The sequence below is a fragment of the Corapipo altera genome, unplaced genomic scaffold (assembly GCF_003945725.1).
Source record: "Corapipo altera isolate COAL_440 unplaced genomic scaffold, ASM394572v1 113, whole genome shotgun sequence".
In the NCBI taxonomy this organism is placed as follows: Eukaryota; Metazoa; Chordata; class Aves; order Passeriformes; family Pipridae; genus Corapipo; species Corapipo altera.
The window spans coordinates 7,349,771-7,370,530 of NW_020884895.1; the positions used below are offsets into that span (position 1 = coordinate 7,349,771).

Genomic DNA, 20,760 nt, shown 5'->3' on the forward strand with positions numbered 1-20,760 from the left:
AGCTTACAAATATCAAGTGGAAACTTATTTTAGCAAATTGCTCGGTAAGAACCTTTAAGAAACCTCCGTGACCTTTCTGCAGAAATTTGCATATAGGTATATATGTATGACTCTAATAATACACTTTGATGTCAAAGAGCTCACTTTTTTTTTCTTTTAATATGAAAAAAACTTCTCCTATTCCTACTTTGGCCATGGATTTTGCTGCAGGGCAGTCTGATGTGACTCCTGGGCTGCCATCTCCGGGTGGAGATGCAGAACCCAATTTTAAAAGGCAGGAGAGTGGGACAACAGATGTTTATTTGCACAGCCTCCTGTTAGGGACCTGTTCACAGTCTGGGGGAGGACTTCACCACTTGGTGTTCCCAGTTTTAAGGCACCCTCTGGCTGACAGACTGGATGTGCTGTAGCTGTGACTTCACTGATTTTGCTGGCATTTCAAAAGTGCTCACGCTCTTCAGCTGCAGCACAATAGACCAGTCCAGGACAACAAATTAGAAAAAAACACAAGGGTTGAAGGAAACCTTTAAACAAGATTTTTTTAAATTAAATCTAGATTATTTTGAAAATGATCATCCAGGCTGACTCTGTACCCATTGAGGATACATTGTGAGGTTTAGCTGTTCAGACTACACTTTATTCCAGGTCTTTTACACATGTGCCTCCAAACCCCTCATGTATTCCACCTCAGATAAACAGCTAAACATAAATAAGAATACTAAAGGTCACATAAGCTGATTGACAAGAAATAACTAGAAAGTCTAATGCAGTGATTCATTTTCTTGGATTACAGCATTCCCAAATTACAGCTAATTCTAAAGATCCTGAAGCATGTCTGCAAATCCTCATTCCTTACCGTGCCAGCAGCATTTTCCCCCCCCCTTTGGCTATTGATTTAGTTAGTTTTCATGAATATTTATTTCAGTTATGTCTCACAAGTAAAAGTACATGGCCAAATAAATATACACTATAGATAGATAATGGAAAACCTATGTCATATGCATAAATTCACACAAGAGATTTCAGAGTGTGCTACATTATAAATATCCTGGAAATGATGGGTATAAGCTTGGTTACTACATCAAAGTTTGTTAAGGCAGCTGCAGTTGTAACAGTTAGCAAAGAGACAGGCAGAGATAAGAAAGGCTGAAATGTAAAACAAGTTACTAAGCTAAATTTAGGTAGAACTGTCTGTGTGCAGAATGGCTGGTGATAAATGAGATTTGATTACAATAAAACTTTACATCATTCATTTAAAGTTTTACATTTTTAAATGATAAGCCTCTGAAAACGCTGGAGAAAATGATTTCAAAAGTATCCAGTATTTGAGATGAATGTGAAGTATTTGACCCCTAATTCCAATGGCTAAGATTAAGTAATTTTATTCTCAATTTTCTTTTGTTTCAATTAATCATAGTTCCATTGAACTTTCACATTAAAATCTTGGTTTTTTCAGCCATCACCTCTAAACTTTATAATAACTTTACTAGGGTTACCCAGGAGATGTAAAGTAATGGCACCCAGTAGATGCAAAGTAATGGCACCCAGTAGTTAGGTTTTGGTTATAGCTCAATTGTCCATAAAGATTTTTGCAAAGTGCCAAAGATGCCTCTACGAAAAGCAAAACAAAACTCAAGACCTTGCCCACAAAATGCGTTTCTGCTTCCAACAGATAGAAAGAGAGTGATGCTGCATCTCCCAAGGGAGTATTCATGAAAGATGGGGAGGCAACCAGATCACCTCACAAAACAAATCTAGTATAGCAAGTTCAGTGTCTCTACGTAACTTCACACTGAATTAACGCCGCCTTCACGCGTGGGTGGCAGCGGCCTTTGGCATGGTCACTCGACCCACACAGAGGAGGTCATAAGCTGGAAAAGCTCAATAAAAAGGAATTTAAAAATAAATAAAATCTGTCTTTACCATGTGGGTCTTGCTCATTCGACTTGGGGCTGCTCCTTGCCCTGCGCTCCGGCTTCTTGGCGGCCGGGGCTGCGCCGCCGCTGCTGGCGCCGTTGTGGCTCTTGGCGTAGCCGTTGTACACCGAGGTGCAGCTGCCGATATGGCTTTTGTAGATGGAGGAAGGGGGGCTGTTCAGGCGGTTCTGCCGATCAATCTGCCTGTCTTTGAGTTTTTTGTGCTGTGGTTTGCTGTACTGATCCTCCCTGGTGATGTAGCTGGACATCCCGTATAGTGGTATGATTTCTGAAAATGGAAAGAGTTCACCTGCATTAACTTGGAACAAAAAAAAAAATCACCGGAATATTTATTTTTTTTTTTTTTTTTTTTCAGAAAACAGAATTCTTGACTTTCTCCAAACGAAATCACTCCAGATCTGCCTGGAGATTTTACAACAAAACAATTTTTTTTTTTTCCTTAAAAAAAGCTTTTCAGTGGGACTGATGATTTTTTTGTATTAACTGTGCTCCTCAGACGATAGAATTTCATAACTCTTTGAACGAGTGTGTAAAATACAGCAATTAGGGTGATAGCTTTTCCCCTCCTTTTCAGTCTTTGTGTTTCAGGGACACAGATTTCAAGTAGAAATCCATGGAGACTGATCTTCAGGAAAAAGCCTTCATAAGTTCAGAGCAATTTAGCATTTTCTTCCCCAGGGCCTGACTGGACAGAACAAGCTGAGATGTGCTGGTTTCAAGCTGCCATCCCTGATTACAGGCAATTTAATTTCCCAGGATAAATTGACTTTACAATTCTGTCAGCTGTGCCGCCTAAGCAGAGAAGTGCAACATGAAGTGGAAGCTTTGGGAAGTAAAACTATCTAAAAAAAGTTTGAGAATTATCATAAATATTATATGTACACTTCCTCAAATTCAGTCTCCCCCTCCCCCCTCCAAGGATGACCCTCTCTAAGCTAACGCAGGTCAGCTTGCAGGAATCACAGTATTTTCTGCTTTTCTCTATCATTCAGTCCTCCTTTTTGAGCTCCACTTCTTGACTGTGCACCTTGAACACATTCGTGCCCAAAACAGTTTTGTCTTTGTTAGTAAATAACAATTGATACTTGATATATTAGTCTTTTTTCCTACCTCCATTCAGAAGTTATGGTACACACTTCTGATGCAAACAAGCATCCTATCCAGCTGTTCAAGGCCTGTTTGTAAGTTGAGATTGCCATGTATACTGTATTATAATTTTTTCAAGTTTTTTCAACTAGCCAGATTTTCTTTCTTTGGTATGTCAGTGCATCTTGGCATCTTGGCCTTCATCTTTCCTTATTTCCTTATGTATGTTATCACAGCAACTAGCTGCCTAAAACCAGCATGCTACAGATAAATGCTATTTTTTAAAGTATAAGCCATTGCTCAACTAAAGGGAAACAGTGGATTAACACTCATCAGTACAGCATTCACCAATTATTTCAGTGTGCAGGTACAAGTAACCAAGGATTTTGTTTTAAATTTTACTCTTAAGTTGAATCAGTTTCTTGGCATCTCCAGGCTACAGAAATATTCAACCCAGCAGCTCTGTGTTCACTTTGCACTATATTTGCATGCAAGACTTTGTCAGGCAATATGACAAACTGCCCTGTTCCCTTTTCAAGTCCTTCCCTTATGAATCTGGATGGCTACACTATCCCACCGGGTTCCTGAGCTTCCCACTTCCTCGCTCCCAGTATAATGAAGTTAAATGTAAGCTGTAAGGGTCCATCCCTCACAAGGTCTGTTGGGCAACACAAAATTCAAGAGGTAGCATCTGTAGATGCCTCCCCCTCTCTCTTTTTGCCTCTTCCTTCCCACTCCAGCAGAACCCCACTTCTGGTAACATGACTTAAACATACTCTTTAGAAAGGGTTTTAAGTCCAGGTAGTTCAGCAGTAATGTAAATCCACGAATCCTGAACCCACTTGCATGTCAAACATCTCAAGTAGCTTTGCAGATTACTTTTTTGTTTAATGCCCTCTTTCAGATTACACAAAGACTTATCTCCAGGGTGGCAGAAACACAGCAGTACATAGTTCAGACAGAAATATGCCCCTTTCACTCCTTTCCTTGCAATTGCTTCCTCATGGCCTGATTAGGGTTGCCATGCTACCCTTTGGTTTTGGACAATGCCTTGCAGTGACTTACTGCACAGTTTCCACTACAATAACAAACACAAAATGCCTGTTATTTCTTGGAAAACCACAGAAATCACATTAGGGCCAACAGGAAGCAGTATCCGGCTTTTCCCACTGGAAACAATCCATGTTAGGATCCAGCACTCTGCATCCATCGTCATTCCCAACCCAGGACTGACACGTTTTGTCTCTAGGTTTTCTGTACAATGCTGCATCGTGACACAGCAAGAACAACATGACTCATGTCCCTAGTTTGGAGCACTGGATGAGACATCTCTTCCCACTGTATTCACAGATTAAGTTAAAAGTGGTTTTGTTTCTGCAACTTAGAGTTGCAACATAGGATTGCCTGGTGCTGCCACTCTCTGAGATGGCTATGGTCCCCTGTTCTGGATATTAAAGGAGGCTGCATCCATGTAGACAAAGCCACACTACAACTTCTCCACTTCATTCCTACTCTTGGTTTCCCTAGCCCTTAAAACTTGTTGAACACAGGCGTGAAACACCAGTACCTTGCTCTCCGTATATTGTTGGGGGAAGATGATGCTGTGGGAAGAACTGCGGTGGCATGTCCCCAGGTCCAGTGACAGGAGGATAAAAGGCTGTATGCGAGTTGTGGATGAAATGAGGGTGGTGTGTCAGGTACGGAGGTAAGTGATGGGTTGGCGAGATGGCCGAGGGGTAGCTGGGGGGGTAACACTCCGGAGACTGCGGGGTGACCACCACCCTCCGAACGCCCGTGTTGTCTTCTATCACCTGGAAGGGAAGGCAGGGAAAGGAGCACGTTATGCAGCATCTGACCCAGGCACATTTTTAAAACAGCACTGTTTACGCTTTGTTCTCTCATTGCAAAACAGTTGGTCCTTAGGTTTACTTTCGTGAATAAACACATTTCTAAAATTAATATCAGCAGAAATAACCACAGTGGTGATGTGGCTTCTCCTGGAGACTCAGATAGCCACACTAATCACTGGGAGTTGTGCTGCTGCTAGTGATAACTATGTGGGTAAGAGACAAAATAAATAACCTGCATTTAGGGAGGAAAACAATTGAAAAAGGAACACAAAGCACCAAAATAAGTGTACTGGTTGGAACCAACCTTAGATTCTGCCCATAAAATTTCTACCATGGATTTTGACAGCACTCCGAGTACGGAGTTAGTAACACTTGGAAAGTAGCTGGCACTGCTACTGCAAAGAGACTGTGTGTGTGCACAGAGACAGGTACTCTGTAGGAACCTGCTGTGTTGGCACACATTTGCAAAAGAATTGCTCTGTTCATAACAGGTATCTGTTCAAGACAAATCACAGGGCAGAAGGACTGTTTCTGCTACAGAGTTGGTCTACACATCCACACAAATCCACTCTGGGATATGCATAACTTGGCCCCCAATGCCCTAGTCAAAGCATGTAAAAACAGATGTAGGAAGGTGGGAATGTGCTTAGGTTGAAAAATGTTTTTCAGGTTATAATTTTTCCAGAGTTATATTTCTGGAGAACAGTCAATCAGCCAAATTTCAGTCCAGACTTAGGAGCCAAGCTTTTCTTGAAACTCATTCAAAAAACTTCTGCCACTTCTGAAATTTAAAAATGCAACCACATAAGAACAATTACAATCCCTTTGACTCTGTAATGCTGACGTGCACGAGGTAGAAAAGTGTGAAGGAAGCATCATTTAGTTTCACACAAGAAACAGGTTGTTAAAAAGCTAATTTTCTCTAAACTGACTGATGACACACAGATGGAATAATATCTGTGATGAATGTGTTGTATGAGTGAATGTGCATCAAGGGCACCTGCTGTAAGATGCTGCCGCTCTCAGTTGATTACCACCACCAAGAGCTGGAGTCATCCACCCCCTTGCAGCACCAGCAGAAGAGACTCTGCTACAGATCCCAATGCTCCAGTGACTCTCATCACATCACAGTGTTTTATCCTAAAGCACAAAGAAAAACCTGTACCCTGAAGCAAAGGAACAGCACAGGCACGTGGCTGTTTCTGCCGACTCTGCCGCAGAGGACCAGCCCTGTCTCAGGGGCAATGCCCACAGCCATGAGAGGAGCTGCTCCAGCAAACACCAGCTCATGCCTCAGGCATCAGCTGAGCACAGTACCACAGGGTAAAATTCAACTGGCATTAGCTGACCCAATTCCTTCCTTGGGGCATGTGTGCCCTTAGGTTATATGATGTTACAGTTGTTAGCTATGGGATGCGATCACAGACAATTTCTGTCTTGGCTGGCCTCCTACAGAAGACAGCTTTCTATAGGAAGCTAATTCATTCATTTATAACTGATCTTTCACACTGAAAATTGCAGAATAGTAATTGTTTAACTCAACATACTTGATTCTACCCTCTAAATTTACAACTTCCACTAGCAATTTGTCGGTTGCTAGCTTTAAATTTCAAAGATTTTACAGAGTTCTCCAAAGACAGTTGAACCTCAGAGATTTAAACTATCCTGTCCTTCTAACTGCTGCATTTGCAGGTCTCCCACCTCTGCCACTGGTTCTACTCTTCCTCCACAGTATCACTTATCCTGGTGTCAGGTTTCAAACCTGCACTCCAAAACCTGGAGAAAAGGGGAATCCTTTTCCATTTAGCACATATTTGAAAAACAGAACTACTTACCTAGGACTGTGCACAGAAATGCTGGATTTAACTCAGACTCAGATCATGCTGTAACTTAATTGAGACAGCAAGTTCCTACATCCTGATGTGAAAAGTTTTCATCGTGGCTTTAACTAGTCCAAATCTCAAAGACAATTCCTGTCTTCCAGGCTTACAAGTTCTTATCTGTGCATCTAGACCAGCTACATGTGTATTTTGTGCTCTAGTGAAAGATGAGTATGTTAAAGAAAAAATTTAGACAGAAAACTTATAGCCCGAGTAGCACATAATGTAAACCATATTTAAAATTATTAGGCTTCAGTTTCCTGAAATATCATCTATAAAGCAGGGAGCAAAGCCCACAGTCCTGTCAAAGATCTTTCTGATGAAATTATCCTACTAGATGGAAACTATAAAATATCAGCAGTACTGAGAGAAAAGCCAGAGATGAGGGGATAGAACAGAGTACTTTAGTTGGAAGGGACCTACAATGACCACCTAGTCCAACTCAAAGGATAGCCAGCCCTCCAAATTACTTTCATTGAAAAGCCAAGACTAATATCTTTTATTTGCTTCCTCCCAGGCTGTGAATACTGACAGCATTCTTGTTATTCCATGTGCCTATGTTACAAATGAACACAAAAACACAGAGGACCTTGCAAAACCCACTTTATTTCCCTATTCTACAGGGCATTTTCTCTCTAAACTAACAATTACAGAAATATGTGTAAATTTCTGAAGCTGCACATACAATCTATGCTATATTGCCCTTAACAAATCATAAAATTGGTAATCTGATTTATTATGCACTATACACATTAGGTAGCTACAAGGACTGTAGATAGCCCTTGATTTGTAAAACCTGCAGTGAGTAGATTGTGATAGTGCCATTCTGGAAGACAACAGTCTCTCAATTCATCAAAGATAGAGAAAATCAGTTTTGATCCAGTAACGAAAATAACATAACTTAGCAGAGAGGTTAAACTTTGCTATTTAAAGAAGAAATCTGCAATTCCTTGTATCTGCTTAAAGCTGTTTGTCACAAAGATCATAAATTCATCAGGAAACACACTGCTAAACTGTCTCTACTTCAGTGCCAAGAAGCAATGAAATCCTAATCCCTGCTGAGGTCTCTAGATGCAACTGGAATATTAAAATTGCTATTACTAATTTTAGCAGTTTATATTTACAGAAAACAAATAACTCTGGTCATCTGGCACCAAGATATAAACTTTCACTATTTTGCATTCTTTTCAAGCAGTTACTAGGTAAATTGTCTTTTGCTGGTACTTTTTGTGCTTGCTGGTGCAACTGGCATGCCACCTCAATAACAATACTATTATAGTAAAGTTCTGTGTGGGTTTTTTTTCCCATATTTTAGGGAGCTTAATTGCTACGTGAGGTAGATGATGATCTTTCAGGGCAGTCTGGGTTAACATTACTCACACACAATAAAATTGCCTCCCCCATTGGTTGCCACATTTTGAGAATGCCATTTTAAATGTCATTTTTTTTTTCCGGTGAAGATATCACTGTAGTAACTACAGATAATTCGTGTATTCAAAGTACATCACTATTCCATGATGTTTCATCTTTCACTATTGAAATTTAATATTACATTCCCAGGAAAAAGACAGGCATGCTAACTGTGCACAGGTAAACTGTATCTATATTTTGTGAGATCCAGTTAAAGAAATACAACCACTCTCATTCTGTAACACACACTTACTGAATGGGTTTAACATGGGAATATGCAAGTAATTTCCACTTGCTTTCAAAAAAACCCGAACAACCCTTATGTCACTTAAATTCAGTGTGCTAGATTCAGCAAGGACATCTGGAGCATTACCACTGGGTGGACCACAACCAATACTTCAGGAATTTCATAAATTAATTTGAAACTTCATTCATAAATCAATCTGTACCAGAAAACAGTACAGAATGAGCTCATCCACAAGGAACTTGGATGTCAACATTTTATTTATTCACTTAATTTCACAAGGATGCCAATCCAAGTTCACGCCAGTTCTGGCAAGTTTGCATCACTATCTTTAGCATCCATCAGTATTAAATCAAACACCATATTAAATCTATACCTTCAACCTGGAAAATACACAGATGAAGATCTAGAATGTTGGCAAGCATGTTTGGGGTATTTTAAATCTACAGTGATACGGTTCTTCAGGACCAATGCTCATCAACTTAAAAAGATAATAACTTTATGGCTTGCTCCATATGATAACTGCACAACCTTCCTTGGGTTCAAAGCTTTAATGAGGGTCCTCCTGTTAAAGGATGTCTTGACTGACTGCAGTCTATAAAAAAACCAGAAAAGGTCTGTGAGCAGTAAACCACACAAAAACAAGGAGTTTGTGACTAAAAGCTGATTCTGGTCAAACATGCTTTTGCAGGAGAACATCTCCCTTAGGGTAGAGGATGTACTCAAGACTAAAATCCTGATTTTCGAGGATGTGTGAGAATTTCTACCATTTTAGATGTCATTTAAAGACATTCCTCTACCTGGAAATTATGTTGTAGTTCTGTCAAATGCCATGTTCTTGATGCAGGGATATTGAACCACAGGACAGGGGCTCAAATTGCACAGGTCAGACTATACAACACCAAAATTGCCTCCTGACCAAAGGAGGTTTTTCAACTCTATGTGCATCTCATGCTCCAACCAGTAAATTAGTCCTTTAGTCTTGAAATATCTGTGGCAGACACTACATATTAAAATATCTGTAAATAAAATCAGAAGTGGAATTTTAAGCCAGATTTTCATATCCAACTACATGTAAGTTACTCCTCAAACTCCAGTGGAATTACTCCAGATTTATTTGAGAGAGCAGTCCTTAGCCAACAGCATTAAATGAAAAAGTTCATGATTGTGCTTTTTGATATTTCCATTTTTCTAGTTCTCCTTATTAGAATGCTCCAAATCCTCCTTTCCTTCTCCTAAATGTACACGGTGAAAAGCAGAAACAACAACCCATGAGGATGTCACCAAATGTAACAGCTTAGCACCCAAATCATGACCTTTAATCTTCAAAATATGCTGACGCCAGGGAGCTTGAGCACCCTGGGAGCCAGAGAAGGCATCAGGCCACAGACCATGATGACAAGAAGTTTCCAGCAGAGTGGGCTCCCAGCATGTGCAACAGGGAAACAGTTCAGAACTGGAATGGGCATTAACAGCCTGTGTCTGGCTCCTGACAAGTCATAGGAGTTGCTCCTTCAACATTCAGCAGTTGAAGCCAAAACTGTTGACATGGCAGCATTTAACATAGATTCCTCTACCATGTCACCTTTCACAACCACCTTTTACACCAGCAATACTATCTACCAAGAGCACAACAAGGAACTTCTCGTGCCTATATTTAACTAACCCTTAGTCCGCAAAGAATTGCAGGGACGTGAACTCTGGTCTGATAGTTCCTATCTGCCAGAGGTGCACAGAGGTTTGTCTGTTGAAAAGGAAATGCAAAATCGTGGCTGCATGCATGCAGGTCTTTGAAAGCAAAACCATAACGTGACAGATTTGAACTGGTGGTATGTGCCTGTCTTCTATTTTTTTCCTGGAATTTTTCCCACCCTGGCTAAACCTCGTCATTGGGAACATCTCCCTAACGTCAACAAACCCAGCTTTTAGTCACAACTCTTAATATGGTCCTTGAAGTCTAGAAACAGAGTGTAACTATGTTTGTACTTGCAGGGCACACACATCCTCTTGCCAACTTTTCTCTGGTCATTCTCCCAGTACTGGAGAGGCAACGAAGAACCACGTTAACCCAGGGTTGCAGTCATTTGATAACTCAAGTAATATTTAGGGCTAACAATCACAGGTCCAACAGGCTTGGCATAACAAAATGGTAAAAGATTATATCCCTTTTTTTAATAGGCATTGTTATTTCTCCACAGGGGTATTGTGTTCTGTCTGACTCTTAGATGTACACTTTGGGGACAAATCAAACCAAAAATCAAATGTATTTCGATTGGTACCTCAGAGTGCATTAATTTGCTTTATGGTTTTTCCCCTGCCATTTTAAGTTTGTGTTCTCTCTGTTTATCATAAAACAGTATTTTAAACTGTGAGGCAAGAGACAAAAGCAAGAGCAAATAAGGCAGAGACATTTACTACAATGAAGTACTAATTTCATTACTACAGACTTTCAACTACTATTTCATATGGAGGCCTGAAAGGCAAGAGGCTTGCTCACCACACAGCAAAACACATTCTGCTGCTGAAAAGCACCAAATACAGTTTTCCCCTAAAAGTTTACAACATATTTCCAGCTCCTTGGAAAAATTGCTTCATAAGAGGGTTTTTGGTTGGGTTTTTTTTCTGGCTAAGAAACTACTTAAAGGTTTCTTTAGTGGAATTATTATGGTGCCCCACAAAAAGCATTACAGAGCAACTGGGCTCAGACAGAGATACAGCTGGAAGACTTTCATCCCTCTGGTTTGGAAGGCATTCCAATTATCCCCAACCATTTATCTGAGCACAGAGGCAGAGGGGTATAAACATTTTCATATTAGAAAGGTGTTAGAAGTTATTTCAAAAGAAGAATAAATCTTTAGGAAAACCTCTGCATGATATGGCTCAGTTTATTAAATTAGGTGAGCCCATGAGGAGTATTAAACAGCAAATGCTGTCAAAATGTACCCCAACCACTCCCCTTGGGAGGAGCAGGACCACCCTGTGGTGCTGCCTTCTCTCCTAGGCTGGCAAACAACTTCCTCCGTACTTGAAGCATGTTTTCACTCTGTTCAGAAGTTAAAATACCACAGAGTGATTGCAGTATTTTGTGGGATTTAAGTATGACGCCATCTACAATTTTTCAGAATTACACAAGCTCACATGTTTCCTGGGGAGGGGAAGAGATTCCAGGACATCATTTATCTTCTGCTTAACAAGATGCCAAAATATATGTATCAAAAGTCCTTATGCTATTCATCAAGGATATTTTAAATAATTTGTACATTTTTAATGAAGCTTTCAGTCCACATCTCAACAAAAATGGTGAAATTACTGGATTTATTGTATTGTTCACAGCTGTTCTGCCATATATCAATCTCTTCTTCTTTTTTTCTTCCTTACCTCAGAAAGAGGCTAAGCTTTGCAGAAGATGGAAGGAACAGAAACAATCTGGTAATCTGAAGTGGTTATTTACACAGAAGAGCAATAGGTGTCCAAGAATTCCAAAACCCAACAGCTCTGTGAAAAGCTTTTTCCATTTTTCTATAAATAAATAATTAAATCACATTTATTCTTGAAAACACACCAAAACCCCCAGATTTTAGTATGCTGCAAGATTTCTACTAAGAAAATACTGAGGATCAACAGCATATTTTATAGCTAGAGTGGTTCCTTCTCTCACTTCCACTAGGAAGAACTTAAGGTGTCATCTAACAACGTGGAGTTCTCTCCCCCTCTCACAAAGGAGGAAAGTTGCACATATGGGCTCAATCTGTGTACAGAGCTTTTGCTATAGTGCTAAAAAACCCAAATCTATTACACATACCAGTGTGTGAAGGTGCACACACATGGTTACTTGTGCAAATGTGTGTGTACTGTCAGTAAAGAGGAGTCAAAATGTGTACTACCATTTTCATTAACAATCTAAATTAAACTTCAGCCAAGTATACTTCTCAATCTGGATCAGTGCTATTGTTTTTATATGCATCAGAGACATACCTGTGAGATATAACCAGGAGGCACATGAATAGGGGGAATGGATCCATTGGGTGACATCATGGGAACCTCTGCTGGTCCTGACAGAAAGAGAGTAATAATATATCAGTTTTTTCAGTAAAAAAATAGCATAATTGCTCAAAAAGACTAAAAATAGCTTTATTTTTGAAGCCTGCAATAACAAAATGAGCAGTTCCACTAATTTCTGGTATATAGAAAATGCCTTGTGCCATCATTCTGAGAATAAGATCATTGTTCAATGACTTTACCATATATTCTGCTGAAATAATATTTTCATCATAAAACAGCTAAAACATAGACCTTATATTACCCACTGATCAACTTATACAGCATTAAGCAGTAACACAATATGTCCTTTAGCAGCCCACAATTCCTATATTGAAATCTGGTTAAGTTATTCTTGTCGAAGGCACAGGAGCAGGGAACAAAGCAGAAACTGTGCAGCCTGGAATTAGGCAGCTCCCAAGGAAAGCGTCCAATTGTAGCAAAAAAAAAAAAAAAAAAAAAAAAACACATATGTGAAAAACTATCTATCTATTTAAGAATGCACAAAGACCAAATTCATTATCTCAGCTATTCAGACTAACCTTGGAATGTGGTTATACAAGCAAGAAGCTTATGGTTTCCACTCTGAAATCCAGCCCTGAACATGCAAGTTCCATTTTGAAGCACTGCGTGCAAGTACAACAGAGCAAGTGCCATAACCACTGGGTTTTTGCAAGCAGAGCCTCACAGCTAAAAGAAAAAGTGTCTAGATAAAATGGAAATAGTTCTCTCAACTGCTCATTGATTCACCCATTAACATCGGGAACATCACACAGAGTTGTCAGTAAAATGAACCCCCCCAAACATCAGACAGATGTTTGCAATCAGAGTTTACTACTTTGAAAAAAAAATTATTTTCATTCCTTCCTTATTACATATTAAAATCTGACATTAACCTGTTAATTAGCCCATTTGACCCCATGACCAAACTCTTGAGAAGAGCTCAGCAAGACTCTGCTCCTCGTCACTGCAAATTGAATTTTAGCTTTGACTAACAACACAAGAGGTAACTTCATCACATTCTCTGATGGAGAAGCCATCTCACATCTCCAAACCATATCACGTTCTAGGGAAGGAAGCTGAACACTAAAACACATGAAGGACTTCAGGCACAGATGGTACCTAATGGCCTGTAGGAGTGACTGCTCCTAAAATTTAGACAAATCTAATGAAACCCCCAACAACAAAGTGAGTCACAGTCTGTTGCCTGATATTAGCAAAACCAGTCCACATTAAATTAGCACAGTCATTCCCTCTCCATCTGCATTTTTATACTCCTCAGGCTCCTCATGGTTCAATCAGCAGAACATCCCACCTCTCAAAACCCAAGTTACACACAGGAGTCCATCTGAGTTATTTTTATCTCCTCTGATCCTGTTTTGTTTTCACTATCCAGTTATTTATAGTCTAATCAGCACCTACAGATTTTACTACTCGCATCTAGATGTGAAATATGGTAATTCATCATCAAGTGTATAAAGCGCATGGAAACTCCGGAGTTTAAATAGTTTGGGTGCATGGTCTGCTGCACTTAATTCTTCTCTATACTTAAATAAGTGGGGAACTTTACCTATACTACAGGCCCAGCAAGGGGAAAGAAGTTATTACTTCTTATTATTCAGCTCATATGGGTTGCCCCTCTACTCTATAGCCCTTTCAACACTATTTGTCTCCCCAGACAGCCAACAATTTTAGTGTCAATGGAAAAAACTTCAGCCTGAGCAGTAAGCAATTATTGGGAAGGAGCTGCCATCTAAATGGCTCTATTTAAATCCATCAAAAATATGAAGTGACAACTGGTTCAGAAGGAATTTTACAGAAATATAATTTGAATAAATGTGTTTTCCTTATAAAAAAAACATTCCCGTAAATTTCTTTGGAGGAATATAGTTTTTTATTTCTCTAAGAATCTACTTTGGTCTGTACACACTGCCAAGTTTCACTCCACAGTAAGTTGGACAGTATAGCTATAGATAACTGTACATCTATATGTAATGGCCAATACTGGTGAACACACAGTGACACTTTTTTTGGGATTTAATCCACACCGGATTATCAAGAGTTGTTCAGTTCTTCAGGAAAGAACATGCCTGAGACTAGGTAAAATGAATAGTTAACAGTTATTGACTCATTCCTTGTCAGTGATTTCTCAAACCTGAAAAACTGCAAGAAAAAAAAGTCACTATAGAATAAAAAAATCCTGAGTTCACCATTTAAGTAGACAATAATTTAAGTGTTACACATAAACATTGGTTAATAGAATGAAACTTTAATGTATAACCTGCTTCACTCCCTCTCCAAAACACTGCCTAGTTATAGTTGTATTGACCTCAGCCAATCTTTCTCGAAAATAGCTACTCTGACTTGGAAACAAACTTAAAAATGGAACAGTTTTGGAGTTTCTACATACAGAGCAAATAAGACTGCACAACAAATAAGAAGCACTTTGCTCAGAGTGCTTCATATCTGTCCTTCCAAAGCCTGTGCCAGCTGCTCATATGGACTAGTGATCTACTTGCAGGAAGAAATCAAACTCCCACACCGATACTGTTGACTGTAACACTTCCACTCCAATAAAAAGAAATAATATTGTGTTTTATCATCAAAACGTGCACCGTGCAAGATGAGTCTTAACCTTGTGCATGACCCACAAACTGTTAAAGTCATTTGGGTAACAGGTCTTAGAAGACTGACAGCCTGGTGATTTGCAGCTAGATTTTGTTTCCAGTGCTTTGATTTCAGGGTTAGCCAAATGACTTTAGCATACATTAATGCATTCCTCTCATCAAGGGTATCAAAACAACTTCAAGCAGTAGCAAGTGAAATACAGACCCCAACCTCCACAGCATGATGAGTCCCAGCAATTATTAAAGACTCTTCTTATAGTGAAACAATTCTCTAATTAATACTAAAAGAAAGCAATACCTTTTGTTTGGGTTTTTGAGGTTTTGTTTTTTGGGTTTGTTTTGTTTGTTTGTTTGTTTTGGGGGGGTGTTTTCAGTATTTTTGGTTATTTCAAATCATTTTGAACTGTTAAAAAGCAGAAATTTAAAGAAGGATGTTCCTCAGTTGCTTGTACTCACAGGACGGATATAAATAATGCGTACTCTTGGGAATCAGAACTTTTCAAGTTTTAATTGAAGCTCGTGGTTCAATATAAAATTTACTTTTAATGAGAAAAAGTCCATCCATTCTAACACAGATGCTGCACACCAAAATGAGCTCGCTCTAACACTTTTCAAACCTGTTAGCAAGCAGAGGCTGTCTCCTGAGTGCCTAACGAAACTGAGCCAGCAGAGCTTGGCCACCTCTGCTGACAAAGCCAGAGACCAAATTCCACCTCGAGGTCCCTCACTGTGAATCCAGCACATCTCCATCAGCTCCTGGAGGGCTGCCCCAGAATGCTGGGGTTGGCTCCATCTAAAGCGCAGGTGCAAGGAAACGATTCCCGCTCCTCTGAAAAAAGGGGAAAAGCAAAGGAGCCACCAGGCTGAAGGCACTGCAGTTCATGTAGTCAGGCAGGTGAGAGACTCCACTAGTGCCCAGATGGCAGAGCACAAAGTTTTCCTATTTCTAACACGTTAATAATTAACAGACAGTAAAAGAAGCCACTCAGTCTTTTATTGTGGCAGAGATAATTAACAGCTTGACACCCCAGTTAGAGCCTGTCCTCATCTTCCAAGCCACATGCTCTGCCTTTTGTGCTGCTCTGTCACTCCTCTGACCGCATGGAAGCTGATTATTTTAACCATTTCAGGTAACCAAAAGGATTCGGCAAATCTATTGCCTTTTTAAAAAACACTTACACGCTCAGTCTAATGAAAATGACAACAACCATTCTACTCTTTCTTGTGCCATGGTTTATTGGGTGAAGCCGCACATCAAAGCAGAATTCCCTTCCACCTCCGTCTCCCTCTTTCCCTGCAAGAGGATGTTTCTGTCACACAGAGGTTGACAGTTCTTCTGGCCTTTTTTATTCCTTCAGGAATAATGTCACAACATAATTGAGAAACTTCTGGCCCCAGGTTTTCAAGGCTAATTATAGCCTTGGTCGCAATCCATGACACTTCCAAAATTTTTGTATAAAACCAGTTTTGGAATAAGTATGCTTTTCTCTTGTTCCCAAGTGACCTTTTATGCATGCATTAAAGATCACTTAAATCAGTTTTTTTCCTTAAATTTCAGAAGCCAAAATCTGGTATTTCAGTTCCTGCAGCTATAGCAACACATATTTCCTATTTCTTTCTTTCCACATAACACTATAGTGCAAAAAAGTCATTTTACTACACTATTTTCCTTAGTGCTTACAGAGCTTTGTTTTTTTTCTCTCCATTACTAAATTATGTCCCCTGTAAAATGTTCTGCTCACTCAGCCCCACCACACGGGCATGTTTTACTCGACATTTCTAGTGACTGCTTTGCATACTAAAAGCAAATCAGACCAGACTTTGTTATAAAGTTCCCATTCTGAGAGCAGTTACTGAAAACTCCCACAACTTCAGGACTTTCTCAGCTCTGTTTCCAGCAAACATGTACCAACTTACCATTTCACACCACAATACCTGCACTAGCAGAGAAAGAATACGAAATTTAGTGATTTTGCACTTTTACTTTGAAATTTAAGAATCCTGAATGTTTTGATAACAAGAACCTACTGAACTAGTTAAGTGGAAAATTAAATCCAAGGCAATAAGTGCATTATATTTTATAAAGCTTAACAGCTATAAGTAACCCATGAAAAAATATTCTGCCTCCCCCTGATTCACAGCAAAACTGATATAACATCTTTCACACGGGGCACTTATCAGGAAGTGAATCTATGGAGCAAGAGGTGTGACCGAACAAAAAGGAGAGATAATTAAAGGGCAAATTGGCCTGCTTTGCTAAAACAAATGACCCAGGGCTTGCTGACCTTGGCTGGGACCCAAGGGTTTGCATTTTCACATGGATGAGCAGCTGTTCCGGAACAATTTCCTCAATGAAACAAGCACAAACAGGCTCTCTCTGTCAGGAACACGTGTCTTCTCCCTCCACTTGGTTATTCTCAAAGTAGTTTACGGACCAAACAAGGTGATGACAAGGAAAACAAAAAAAAAAATCTTGGATGCTTCCATTCATCTCTCCTTTGCAGCAGAGCTGTGGTGAGCTTTTTTCCCAACCTTTCAGCCACAGCCTAAAAGTGCTGGTTAGCACAAGCAAACACAAGTGTGTCAGACCACTTTGTAAAAACCTTTAAAGTAGGACGTGATGAGCTTTCACATACAAACATCACCACAATTTTTAGGTGCACTCTCTCCTAGACAAGAGCTAATTCATTCACTGACTTAACTCTGCTCACGTACAGCACAAGGCAGAGGAAGAGTCAACTCCCAGGTGTCTACTGAAGTTCCTAGGACACAGGGTCTTAAATCTGCTGCTGATCAAGATCCAAATACTTTGTCCTTCAATGAGTGTAAATTTGTATATTAAAGCAGCTCCACATTAGAGCGAAAAGAAGGAGCAGCTTTGGCAACACTTAGTGCTTGAGGGGATAAAATGACAGCTTTAAAAATACCTTTGGAGAAGTCTGGAATGACAAAGAAATTCCACTCATGCTGCATTCAACATGGCAATGGCACGACAGTGGAAGGAGTTAAAATAATGTTATCAATAACCCTGTGCTTTGATAAATGGTAAGGAAAGTGTCCAGCACTTGGTCTTCACCATGGCACCAGCTCATGCCTGAAAAACGGCAGCACACAGTTCTATACTGCTTATCCATACAGAGATGTGAATAAAAGGATGCCTGCCACAAATCCATTCACACTGCCTGGCACCTTAACTGGTTATTTTCTATTCACAACACAGTTTAGCTGTATGAAGTAATTATTTCACCTTTTAAGAGTACAAAAAACATTACCTAACCCCTCAAGTTTAAAAGAAACTGCTCCGTGTCAAATGATCCTGGATCCTGCAACAGATGACTGCTTAAATGCAAATGAAATGTCCAAAAGAAAGAAAAAAAATCAGCCTGAAGACTCTGGCACCTGCATGGCTTAGCCACTGAACACAGCCAATTCTGTAGATGCAAACACGTTTGACAGAGGAGACTGAAGCACTTTTGATGTAGTTAAAATGTGTTTCTGAAACTCCTTCTATGACCCTTTTATGGGTTTTTTCCATCTTTTTTAAATCCTGGGCCTAGATTAGGAGAGACTACAAATGTAAAAGTTCTTTACCCACTCCCCCAGGTTATCAAGTTAATTTGCCGTAAATGTAATTAAAAATGAAATGCAAAATCGATTTAAGTTATAAAAAACACGTTGGTGTCTTGTAGCTTCATTGCTTGATCATTATTAACATCAAACTGCAAATCCCATACACTTTATGACACATTCAATCCTTGGACCTTCAGCCACAGACCCGACAGTACCAGCCAGGCTCCAGTCTGGGTTTGACTGATGCTTTCAACATGTGCAGACAAACTCACTGAACCAAACATCAAATCAAGCCACTCAGAAATCTGTGCCAGACGCATCAAGCAGACAGCTCCCCGAGCATTTTCTGGCTTATTTACATGACGGCACCTTTGCTGTTTACACGGGAGACTCTTGAAAGCCGTTTATTTTACCGGTGTTTGCTACTTGACCTGCTACACACAGCGGGGAGGCTCGAGCACATCCAACCTGGAGTCAAACAACAGCTTTAATGTAAGAACCACAAGATTCCTACTCAGCAGCGTTTGCAGTGCGTGTCTCGCAGATGTTGTATTCTGGTTTGGGGCATATTCTAGAAATAATACAGTAACCCATAAAAACAGGAAATTAACTAAAAACTATCCCTTGCACCAAACATGCCCTGTCCAGAGCTACCACAATACTATTGCAACTGAATTCCAAGAGGAAGTCAGGTTAAATGCTCACTTTTATCCACCACAGAACTATGAATTAATAGCTTTTCAGACATCAAATGTTTGATGTTTTGACCATGAAATGTTTCGCATTTGGAGAGAGTCATCCTGAGAGTGTAAAGAGCTGTCCCACTCCTCACCTGCCACCCTGCACTCTGGTTTTGGGGTTCATCACACTCCACTGATTTAATAAGCAGAGAAGAGTCCAGAAAAGGTCAAGAGGCTGTTTAGTAGCCTGGCACATCTTCCCCTGGTGCATCCACAGCTTCTCCTCCTGCCACAGGGCTGGAAGGGGAGCAGAAAGCACCTGGGGACAAGGACCCAGTCCTAAAGCACAGGTCTATCCTACACCAGTGATGAAGAACCAGCAACTGTACTCTGCAGCGATGATGTTTAAATTTACAAGTTACAAGAAACTCTGACAATATAAAGCTCACTAAAGTCTTTCAAAAAGGTTAGACAAGTAAATTTGTTCAGCCACAAAGAACAGAGATGGACAAGATGCATTCTTCAGGTCTCTTGGTGTTCTTCAACATTCCCAGGTGGGATTGGTTTCTTTTTTAAACCAGACCCATATATCATTCTAGAGTTTCAATTTATGGGCAACATTTTAGAGTGGAACATTTTTTGTTGTTGTTGTCTTGAAGAGAAATGGAGTATTTTCCTGCCCTAATCTGAACAAACAAGTTGGATTCTTTTGCTAAAATAAACCTTTTCTGATGGTTGGCTCACCAGTTGCTACTGCAAAAACACTTGCAAAGGGTATGTTGCAATACTTCAAGCATTGAAAATAAGCATATTCCCATGGCAATTCACCAGATGGGCTACAGATTGTAAATCATAGATGTCTAGACTGAAACACAAGAGACAAACATCTGTCTAAAATCAGTTGACTTGAATGGCAAATACTGTTAAATAAATTAGGACTACTTTGGAAACAAAGAGAACAACCAACTACGTTGAAAACATCTGAAATTAATCCATTAGCACACAAGCCACAACACAATAACCTGAAACGGGAGAGACATTCATTTCGTGAGGAATAGCCCAAGATGACAGCCTGACATCTGAGGCAGGAGCACAAAAGCATTTCTGTGACCCAGCACCACATTACCCCACAAGGACTCACGAATCCATCCCCAGAACATCTGGCTGGAGCGGGGTTCTTATTCTCCTCGCTTCACAAGTGAAACTGTGGGACAAAGAAATGAAATGCCTGATGCAGGGTCACACAGGAAGTTTGTGGGAACGTTACTGGACACAAACCCAGAATAGGATTTAGGTCATAAAGCAATACTTAAGCCTGAATATAACTTCAGTCTGTCAAAAATTTGTAGAGTATTACACACAAAATCACTCTATTTTGGAAAAAGTAAGTCTTCCTCATACCCACTACCTTATTTTTCCTTTGCATAAGCTTTTGTTT

General features: G+C 39.9%; 1 protein-coding gene across 4 annotated transcripts in view; it reads right to left on the minus strand.

Annotated features, from left to right (window-relative positions):
- FNDC3B (fibronectin type III domain containing 3B) overlaps positions 1-20,760 on the minus strand; it is a 190,691-nt gene that overhangs the window by 84,603 nt on the left and 85,328 nt on the right. For all 4 annotated transcript variants that reach the window (XM_027647357.1, XM_027647360.1, XM_027647359.1 and 1 more), the window contains exons 4-6: positions 12,383-12,459; positions 4,591-4,834; positions 1,924-2,205 (exon numbers count right to left, since the gene is read on the minus strand). In XM_027647357.1, coding sequence (XP_027503158.1) covers positions 1,924-2,205; positions 4,591-4,834; positions 12,383-12,459 — 603 coding nt within the window. The remainder of the gene's footprint in view (positions 1-1,923; positions 2,206-4,590; positions 4,835-12,382; positions 12,460-20,760) is intronic.